At 46.9% G+C, this 11,050-nt stretch overlaps 1 protein-coding gene across 6 annotated transcripts in view; it reads right to left on the reverse strand.

The window, feature by feature from the left end:
- GSK3B (glycogen synthase kinase 3 beta) overlaps nt 1-10,672 on the reverse strand; it is a 174,677-nt gene extending 164,005 nt beyond the window's left edge. For 5 of the 6 annotated variants that reach the window (XR_014491719.1, XM_083356230.1, XM_083356229.1 and 2 more), the window contains exon 1: nt 9,017-10,672. Coding sequence is in view for 4 of the 6 variants with exons in the window: in XM_083356230.1 (XP_083212356.1) it covers nt 9,017-9,104 (88 nt within the window). In the remaining 2 variants the exon portion in view is untranslated. Of the gene's footprint in view, nt 1-7,897; nt 8,031-9,016 lie in introns of all 6 variants that reach the window. The other variant, XM_083356232.1, reaches the window with a different exon arrangement.
- Nucleotides 10,673-11,050: the final 378 nt, after the last annotated feature.

Below are 11,050 nucleotides of genomic sequence, written 5' to 3' on the forward strand. Positions count from 1 at the left end.
TTTTAAATCACGCCGGAAGGAGCGCAGGTCGGGGGCCATCCGGAGCTCAACCGGAAGGCGGTTCCACAGGTCTGGCGCGCCCACAGAGAACGCCCTCCCCCTGGGGGCCACCAATCGACATTCTTTGATCGGAGGCACCCTGAGGAGGCCCTCTCTGTGGGAGCGCACTGGACAGAAGGAAGTTGATGCCGGCAGCAGGTGCTGCCGTAGGTAATCCGGACCCATGCCATGTAGGGCTTTGTAGGTCATAACCAGCACCTTGAATCTCAACCGGAGGGCAACCGGCAGCCAATGCAGCTCGCGGAGCAGAGGTGTAACATGGGAGTATCGGGAGACCCCCAACACAACTCGCACGGCTGCATTCTGCACCAGTTGAAGCCTCCGGGTGGTCAAGGGCAGCCCCATGTAGAGAGCGTTGCAGTAGTCCAAACGAGAGGTCACGAGCGCATGAGTGACTGTACGCAAGGCATCCCGGTCTAGATAGGGCCGCAACTGGCTCACCAGGCGAACCTGGGCGAAGGCCCCCCTAGTCACAGCTCCTATATGATCTTCTAAGGAGAGCCGTGAATCTAGAAGGACCCCCAAGTTGCGAGCCCTATCTACGGGGGGTAATAGCTCACCCCCCCATAGAAAGAGATGGAATATTCTGAATATCCTGAGATGCCGACACGTACAGCCACTCAGTCTTGTCAGGGTTGAGTCGAAGCCTGTTCCTCCCCATCCAGACCCGAACCGCCTCCAGGCAACGGGACATCACGTCGAGGGCATCACTGGGGTGGTTTGGGGTCGAAAGCTAGCTGGGTGACTTTGAGCCATTTGCTCGCTCTCTCAGCCCAACTTACCTCAATGGATTGTTGTTTGGGGAAAATAGGAGGAAGGAGTTATTGAGTTATTTATAAAAATAATAAAGGTGGGATTAAAATAAATAAAATCTATCACAAGAAAATTGATAAAGAAATGATGGTACAGAAATGGTACATTTCTCAGAGAGCACCAAGGACCCCATAACTTGAAATATTAAGTGAAAGTTTGAATCATGCTATGCTTCATTAATAAGCAAATGGTTACTAAATATACAGGAATTATGCTTTATATGATTTAAAAGCATTTATTTCAAAAGTGCATTCACCTCATTTTACCTAAAACCTGAGATACTCCATTTAACTGACTGTGAAACCACTAGTGCAGACATGTCAAACACAAGGCCCGGGGGCCAGATCCGGCCCGCGAAGTGGTTTCATGTGGCCCGCTAAGCCATCCTGGAAACCGTGAGGGAACGGCCCCCACTGTCTTCGCCCTGGCCCAGAGACCCTCCTTCTGCCAGAGACCCTCAGATCTGTCCCACTCCTGCCCAGGCCCCCATAGGCACCCTTGATGCGAACAATGTAGAGCTGGCCATGCCCATCCAGTAGGCCATATGCACTCTAGCCACGCCCACCCAGTAGGCCACGCCCACCCTGGCCATACCCACCCGGCCCCCTGAGGGCAACCGCAATGCTGATGCGGCCCTCAATGAAATTGAGTGCATAGCTATTTCACATTCCAAATTTACTGAGTTCATATGCTAACTGTAAAATGCACAATAGATTTTGGCAAATTTAAAATCAACAGCATGACCTCAGGTTGAGAAATGTGTGTGTGTGTGTGTGTGTGCGTGCATTTGTGAATGTGTGTATGTATAGATTTAGCTATCCCAGATTTTCTTTTAAAAATATTAACGGATATAACACAACTGTTCAAATTGCAAAAGAAACAAAGTTGAGATCAGGATAACCAATCTAATACTTCAAATAAGCCTTCTCCAACTCAAGACACACTTCCATCTCCAGAATTCCCTAACTGAAGCTGCCATTGCTAGTGCCCAAATTAGGAAAGGCCCAATTTTCTGGACTAAAAATTCCACAAACTACAGTAAGCAGAGCTAAGGGTTAATAGCCTAAAGCAGTCCCAATCTTTCTTGTTCCACAGACCAGTGGCAGCAGTGGCAGCGGGGAAGAAGGGATGGTTTCACATGCACAACCTAGCTCCCATGCTTGTACAAACAAAGCTTTACATGCTTGCCCATCACTTGAGCAGACTAATTCCCAACAGGCCACACAGACTGGTACTGGGCCGCAGACCAAGGGTTGGGGACACTGCTCTAATCTATCAGAAAAGGATGCAAACTTTATGTATTGATACCGGTCCGCTACCCTTTAAGAACCAGTCCACGCATGCAGTGGGCATATGAGTGGTTTCATTTGTGCATGCACGGGAGCTAGCTTATGTTGTTGGTGTTTAAATCTGTCAAAATCCAGCCTCGGGGTTGAGAGCCCTAGTCTAAAGCATGACTACTTTTAAGGCAAAACTGCCAGATTCTATTCTTTAACAAAAGATTCAATACATGCAAATTTTTACATTAAAATACATTATGTGTGTAAGATTTTATTGGATGCATCTGTTCCACTAATCAATTAAAAACACTGAATAAAATAGTATTGTAGACTAATTGGACGTATTTTATTTATCTTAAGACCTGTGGATATACAAACTAGAGTTGGCATTCTTCCATTTCTCACAAATGAGAAATGATGATGCACACTTTTACTTATCAAGTGTGCTAATTTCAAATGTATTGTTGTTGTTGTTAGTTGCGAAGTCGTGTCCCACCCATCGCGACCCCATGGACAATATTCCTCTAGGCCAGGGGTCGGCAACCTCGGCTCTTTTATGACTCGTGGACTTCAACTCCCAGAATTCCTGAGCCAGCAGCTGGCTCAGGAATTCTGGGAGTTGAAGTCCACGAGTCATAAAAGAGCCGAGGTTGCCGACCCCTGCTCTAGGCCTTCCTGTCCTCTACCATCTTCTGGAGTCCATTTAAGCTCACGCCTACTATTTCAGTGACTCCATCCAGCCACCTCATTTTCTGTCGTCCCCTTCTTCTCTTGCCCTCAATCTTTCCCAGCATTACGCTCTTCTCCAGTGAGTCCTTCCTTCTCATTAGGTGGCCAAAGTATAATCTGGCCTTCTAAAGAGCAGTCAGGGTTCATCTCCTCTAGGACTGACCGGTTTGATCACCTTGCAGTCCAAGCGACTCGCAGGAGTCTTCTCCAGCACCATAGTTCAAAGGCTTCAATTCTTTGGTGCTCAGCCTTTCTTATGGTCCAACTTTCACAGCCATACCTCGCAACTGGGAAGACCATAGCCTTGACTATACGCATTTTTGTTGGCAGGGCGATGTCTCTGCTTTTTAGCGTGCTGTCTAGATTTTCCATGGCTTTCCTCCCCAGAAGCAAGCGTCTTTTAACTACTTGGCTGCAGTCCCCATCTGCGGTGATCTTGAAGCCCAGGAAAATAAAATCTGTCACTACCTCCATTTCTTCCCCATTTGCCAGGAATTGAGAGGGCCGGATGCCATGATCTTAATGTTAAGGTTCAAGCCAACTTTTGCACTCTCCTTCTTCACCCACAACAAGAGGCTCTTTAGTTCCTCTTCACTTTCTGCCATTATCAAGTGTATTACTTATATTTAAATTTATTAATATTTCAATCAGTTAGTCAGGAATAATACATATTAGTGTTTCTCACTGAAAATGTATTTAAATGGGGTGAAACCCTACTATTAATATTTTTTCTTGAAATATTTTATGCTTATGAAAGAAACAGTATAATGGGCAGGTATAATATTGGATAACGTAAGTAAATACTGAATAATTTCCTTCATTATTAACAGCAATTGTTGTGGATATAGATTTAACAAAAATAAATATTTTATTGAAAACAAATTTAGATTCAGATTCTTTGCTTCATCACAGTTCAGAATTAAAATACTTGGTTACATTAAAATAAAAACTGCAAGTTATGTCAGAAAATTTATTCATCATTAAAGAATAAAGTGAGGCAGGAGAAAAATATCTCTATTCTACCCCAAGATAGCCAAGCTAGAATGATGGTGGAGAAAATTAAATATCCTCTTCCACCTAGATCAGGGCTTTGCAACTGGTGGTACGTGGTAGTGGGGAGGGACAGGAATGAGCTGAAGTGGTGGCAGCGTCACACAAGCCTTGAGGAAGAAACAGCTGGAACTGCAGGTCTGTCTGAGCTCAGCAGAAGCTCCAGGATCAGCACCGGGCTCCAGCTGATTGGCACTTCCAGAAGCAGTGTGTAGCTGGATGTGCACGGAAAAGGAAGGGGGGAGAGGAAAGGATATAAAAAGAGGCTTTGGCAGGAAAGTGCCAGTGAGGGGCTGCCCCCACCGCACCCCTTGGGCACGCACACAGGAGGCGGTGGCAAGCAGCTGGCGTCCCAGCTGACCACTCAGAAAGAAAAGAGGCCAGGCCAGGCCAACTGGGTGCTGATTTATCATCAAAGCCAGAATGTGGGGCGGCCCTGGAATCAGCAACGTACCGCCTCGCTGCCTCAGCCCCACTCCCGCCCCACCTCTTGGGCGCACGCATAGGAGGCAGCGAGCGCACTGGGCCCGGTGTCCCTAGGGACCGCATTCTGAGTGCTTTGCAGGTTCTTTTTTTTAAGCTGCCCAAGGCTCCGGACAAGAAGTTTCCCATTTTGACCCCTCCCCCCCCATGCCGTTGCTTCTGTGCCTGAAGGGCCTCTGCATGGCTCTTAGCTCACCTCTCCCAGATCCATGCATGTTTGTGTGTGTGTGTGTTTCTTTATGTGTGTGCATGGGGAGGGGGATCTTACTCCTTGCAGCCCCACACTATGACACTGGGGAAGAAAAGAACTGGAGAGACAAGAGAAGCTATGATGGGAGCTTCTTGCAGCCTTCCACAGGGCTGGGGACAGGAGCTGAGGGGGGCAGGGTGCGATGCGATCGGTGACATATTGAGAAGAGGAAACAAGTACTCCAAAAAAACCAGTTTTCATTAGCTTGCAGCCTGCCATTGCAGAAGGACTCTGTTGAGGGCGCAGGGCTGCAAGGGGTGAGAATTGCCTGCCTGCGTGTGTGCGCGCGCACACGTGCACAGGTCTGAGAGAGGTGAGGTGAGAGCCACACAGAGGCAACAACAGGGGGGTGGAGTCAAAATGGAAAGCCTCTACCCACCGCTGCCTGCCTGTTGCCACCTCTGCCCACAACCTCTGGCAGTTTTTTGTTTTTTTAAAAAAGCAGGGTAGGGAGGGAGAGGCAACTTGATTAGAAATGCTCCAGTTCAAAGGAGAAAACAATTTTGTGTTCTGTTGTCACAGACAGAACTTGGTTGGCAACTGGTATTGTTAACATTGGTATTCTTGAATTGTGAGCTCTTAGGAAAGTATCCCCTCCCTGTGTGTTGCTAACAGCCATTTCCAGTGGGGAAAACAGGACAAAGCAGAGTGGGGGAAAATATTTTCCTTTGCTATATTTCCACTCTCAGTTAGATCAAGGCAGGGCCCCACACGAGAGCCCTTTTAAGGATTATGTATTAATAGAAAAGCAACTAAGCTACCTCTGTTCCTAAATGCTAAAGCTGCTGCACATAAAAAATGGTCTGTGGATGCCCCAACTAAATGCAAGCACAGGATAAACTGAGCCTGGTTTTTCTCAATCTTTAAGTGGCCACAAACTACTAGCAAAAGTGGCATTTGATCACAAGGAAAGGAGGCATCGAGAAATGTTTCCCCCTTTTGCATTTGAGCATCCAAGAAGGGACAGGAAAGGAGAAAGAGAAAGAGTAAAGAAAAAGAAAAAGAAGAGAGCAAGTAAGGAAAAACAAGGAAAGAGGGGAAGGAAGAAAAAAGAAAAGAGAAGGAAAAGGGAAGGAAAAAAAGAAATGGGAAAAAGGAAGGAAGGGAGATTATGAGAGGGAGGGAGGAAGTTCTGCCTTAGAACTTGCCCACCACAGCCCTGCTGCCCTTTTGCCATCCCCTTGCCCCCTCCTCCTGGCCTATCCTGGTGGTCTCCCATCCTATCGCAAAGGATGCTTTGATTACAAAGCCGGGTCTCCTCACATAGAGAAGAAGTGGGCATCCCTCTGACCCATGCACTTTGCCCTCCTGCACCCACCATGAGCAACCTGGCCAAGGAGAGTGAGCACAGCAGCAGCAGCAACCTCAAGGAGGTAAGCGCAGCTGGGCACCCCCTCAGGGAAGTGGGGCTGGAGTGGGCCGAGCTGCAGGGTCTTGGTGCCTGGGAGCTCAAGGGCCGGGCTGAGAGCTTGCCCTCCAATGCCCGTCTGGGACTCCCCCAGGACTGTGAGGCTCCTCCGGTGGACCGTGCCCTGGTGCCCACCCCTTCCACTAGAGATCCCTAGATCCCCCACACAGCTCCCCGCACAGGCGCCCCCCGACCTGAGCGATGTTGAGCTGGCCACGCCCCCTGGCCATTGACTTTGTCAAAAGGTTGCAAAAGAGGACCACACGACCCTGGGACACTGTGACTATCAGAAATATGAATCAGTTGCCAAGCATCTGAATGTAAATCACAAGACCCTGGGGATGCTGCAACGGTCATAAGTATGAAAAATGGTCATAAGTCACATTTTTCAGTGCTGTTGTAACTTTAGTCACTAAGCGAACTGTTGTAAGTCAAGGACTACCTGTACTTTTATCACTTTTTTCCTCTTTTTTTGGTCATCAAATTTTTGACACCTTGGTAGATGACTGGTGGTACTCCAATATTGCCATATCCTAAAAGTGGTACAATCGGTGAAAAGGTTGAAAAGCCCTAACCTAGATTACTTCCTGAAAATATCCAGTGTACACATCCTGATCCAAATTAATTCCATAAAGAAACGTTAACTTTGCCTTGATACCATTATCAAAACTGTTTTTAGTATTGTAGCCAGTTAAAGAATAGCCAATCTTTTTTATGACCAAGTGCCACATTTTATATTTTCCATGCTGTAAGATATGTGATAATCACTAAGGATTGTGCAGAAATCACTCCTTGAGGTTTTTTCTTAGGTGATACTAAAAATGGGAGCATTATTCTAATAAGACACCTGTTTCATTGCACAGCTTTTTTGCAAGCTCTCTTTTTTAATGGGCCGAACTACATTGCTGTAACTGCAGTATCCCAATCTTGAAGGTCTCTGGATGCTATAGTGTATGTGACCCACTCTGATTCAAACATGTTTAAAAGAAGTGTGTGAATCAAAGCATTATGTCACAGTATGACTTGTTTGATTTTGGCGTCAGCATGAAAAATGAATTTATCCGTTATGGCTTAGTTCTGGATGCAAATCAGATACAATATTTTTTAAAAAAATCCTGATGTTGCAAATTGTAAATTCAGACATTATCTGACCTAGGTTTCAATTCTACCTATGATTCTCCAACCATAACACCCTTGAAATGTACTGATTTGAAATCCCAACATTCCCAAAAATGACAATTTTGGCTGGGAAATCCCTTAATCAGTCACCTCATGACTAAACAACTCTGGACTGAGAAAGGCTTATATATAGTACTGAGGGTCATATACTGACTGCATTCACAAGCTGCATAACTTACTACACATATGGATATTTAAGTCAATACGGACTGCTTCTGAATAGATTGGTTTTTATGGTAATTTCATTTGAAATAACAGTTACATACCACAAAACCTATGTCACGTTTCTTCATCATAACTGATAGAAAAAGGTACAATTGTACATTTTTGTGGTCAGCTTTAACTTTCTCCCATCAATAAACTGACTGAACCCTTTCAGAATTGCAAACTGATATACTGTGCTATTAAGGTGATGTAGGATGTAAAGTTTTGAGAAATAAACTAACTCCTCAAGGATTCTCATCTAATATTCACAATTGGCAAAATATACAATATTCTATGATTTAAAGATATCAAAGATTGTATGATTGTCAGCAGTGCTTTTAAAAATCTGAAATATTATCTAAATTTTAAATTAGGATTGGGTAGAATTTAATCTTTAATTTAAACATGTGTAACTTGTAATTCACCAAGTCAACAGTTTACCTGAGACTTCATAAACATGTTGTTGCTACTGCATGGAACTTCAACAACAAGGAGGTAGCTGTCACACATTTTAGTTATTGATTGTCAGGCTTGTAGATTTACATATTCTTTTAGGTTTTCTGGAAGTCAGCCTCTTCAAACAAAAATAAGATTTCTCAGGAAAATAAGGGAAGAATATTCAGTCACATTTTTTTCAGAAATAATAATCTTTAATAAAAAGTTCTAAGGCCATTTATTCTAATAAAATAGAATATCTAGAAGTATGTTGGTAATCACTGCATCGGATGGGAGAGCCACTCTCATAAAAAAGGAAGTAGCCTGTTTAAAGTTTTGTTGTACATCACTGCTTTGAAATAGAACTACAGACATAACACAGTATCTTTAAAAACAAGTTTTGTCTACTATCCTACCTTAATTTTTCTGAGACTAGGAAAAATAGAATTATATAAAGTTGTATTAGTAAAGTATTCAGTGCCATACCCATCGTGATTTCTACACTGAAAAGTTGATTTATTCATCACAAAATCCCAATTATTTGTCAAGTATGAAACAGAGAGATCTGAAAACATGTAAAACACAGCCTTCAACTTTGGAAAGTATTGTACCACCAATCAAATGAAAATTTATATTCTAGATGAAAAATCCTTAAAATGTACACAATAAACATTTTTTCTTATTTACCATACATGAAATAGAATGAGAGAACAATGCATCATTGCCTAATCATTTAAAAGCTTGTGACATGAATCAAATACATAGTTCCAGATACCTCTGCAAAATCCAATCTTAAAAATAGTACACAAAATGTGTACAGAATTATAAATCAAAATACACTAAACACATCTGCCACTTCTGTAAGATAAAAACCTCTAGCAACATACCATGCAATATAGATAAAATATACCGGAAGGCTTCCCTAGTTGGAAGCCGTAGGATAGGCCTAATCAAGATATGGGTGGAGGGGGGAAAAGAAAAAGCCGCCGAAAAGACATTACGGATCTGACAATTCTGAATATACGGACACCAAAAAATAAAATATTCTTAAAAAATATAAAAACCGTCCGCTTCCTTTTGGAACAGCTTACGTAAAAAGGACCTAGGATGGAAATCAATACTCACTGCTAACTTTCATGCTGCCAAAGGCTGAAGGCTGCTGCACCGGTTTGCAGCTTTCTGCAAAGGAGGTGGTCCTCGGGCGCCCTGACATGGTTTGTTAGCCGTTAGCTTTTCCTCCCTATCGGATCGACTTTCTCCTCCTCGGGTTTCTCTTCCTTTTATCCACTCCGTTTCGTCCTCTCACCGAAGAGAAGAAAAGCCGTGTGTGAAGATCCGGCCCCCCACCCTTAAAGGAGGGCGCCCGCCTTCAGTCTTGCCCAGCCCCTTTTCCACTCCGCTTTATCGTCAGCAGGCCACCATCCTCTTCGTTCCTATTACCGTAGCAGTGGCAGCGGCAGCTCCAGGGCTAGCGGCCGCCTCCGCCCAGCCCTACAATCCAGTCACTCCCCGCCCCTTTCTGATGCCAGGGGCAGGAAAGAGAAGCAGCGCCGCTCGGCTCTCCGATGCGACGCCTTTCTTCCTCGCTCGCTCGCTCGCTCGCTCGCCCGCCCGCCTTCCTTCCTTCCTAGCTAGCGAGTCAGTCACGTGAGAAGGCGACGGCCAGGAGAGGTTCTCTTTTTTTTTTTCCAACGGGGTGGGGGCGCTGGGGAGACAGAGTGAAGGAACGGACTATTTGCCGGCGGAGGAATATGACGCGAGGGATGGCGCGTCCGCCGGCCCAAAGGAATCTGACAGAGTGGCGGCCAAACCGCCGGGGCCGAATGAGGAGAGGCGGCGGGGGCAGGAAGGGCGCGGGGGAGGGGCGGCCTGAGGAGCGGGCTCCCGCCTTCCTGCCTACCTGCCTCGTCACTCCGTCTCTCGCTCGACAACGCGGGGGCCGACTGCCGCCGGAGTTCTCATAGCGCCCGCGGGGCGGGCAAAGCGCGTCCGGAGGGGCGGCTCAGGCGGGCGGCGCTGCAGTGCAGTTGGAGGGCGGCGGCGTGATCCATGGTGCGGCTGCTGCTGCTGAAAGCGGCAGAGCTTTCCGACTCAGCCGGCTGCGGCGTTGCAGGCGACGGGTCTCGCTTGGCCCCGCCTCCGCCACCCCTTCGCTCGGGTTCCTTTGTCCGCTACTCGCTTACGGGGCCGTCGCAGCTTCTCTCTCGGTTGCTGTTGATACGGCCACCAGGTTCTAGCGCCTTGCTCCGCTTACGCGCCCCTACGGACTACTCTTCGGGAATACGGAACCGACCGCCCCATTTCTCCGGACTCGGAAAGAGCCGCTGCGCTCTCGTCGGTATTACGCACGCGTTCCCCTCAAAGCAGAGCTACGCAGCCTTGCTAAGCGTCTCCCGTGGATGCCGAGCCGAACACCCGAACGGTTTCCGAGCCGAACACCTTCGGAGAAAAATCCAATCAGGAGAAAGTGAACTCACAAAGCCCTCCCTTCTAGCACTACATCGGGACCAATCGCCGCCGGTGGAAAGGAAGCATGCGCGCTATATAAGCAGCCAATGACAGAGGAGCTACGAAAAGAATCGGGTAGCGCATTCTTTCCTTTCTGGGATCCAATGAGAAACGTCGGGGCCTGAATTGTCACCGCGGCAGAACCAATGGAACTCACGGATACTTCCCACGGCATTTGGATGAACTCGGAGAGGAGGCTGATGCGGAATGGGCGGAGCTTCAACGGGAACTTCTTTGGGGCGCCAGAGCTCCTATTGGAGCGCCGGGGGCCTCCTCCGGTAAGCACTGCAGGCGGGACGGAGCTGCTCCGTCGCCCCGAAAGCACGGCTGTAACTGGCATTTTCTCTTGTTGGAATTTGCTGTGCTTTGATGGCCATATGTTGCCTGCTCCGGTGGGGAGGGAAACCGAGTGCAAATGTGTCGGTACCGCTTAGGGCAGGGGTCTTCAAACTTGGCCCTTTTATAACTTGTGGACTTCAACTCCCAGAATTCCTCAGCCAGCAAAGCTGGCTGAGGAATTCTGGGAGTTGAAGTCCACAAGTCATAAAAGGGCCAAGTTTGAAGACCCCTGGCTTAGGGGTCGTCGCCCTGCGCGCCGATAACCAAGTTAGTCTTAGTGGTGCCACGGTTTGAAGGAAGAAGGGAAGTTCC

Source organism: Vipera ursinii (genome assembly GCF_947247035.1).
Source record: "Vipera ursinii genome assembly, chromosome: 2".
NCBI classification, from domain to species: Eukaryota; Metazoa; Chordata; class Lepidosauria; order Squamata; family Viperidae; genus Vipera; species Vipera ursinii.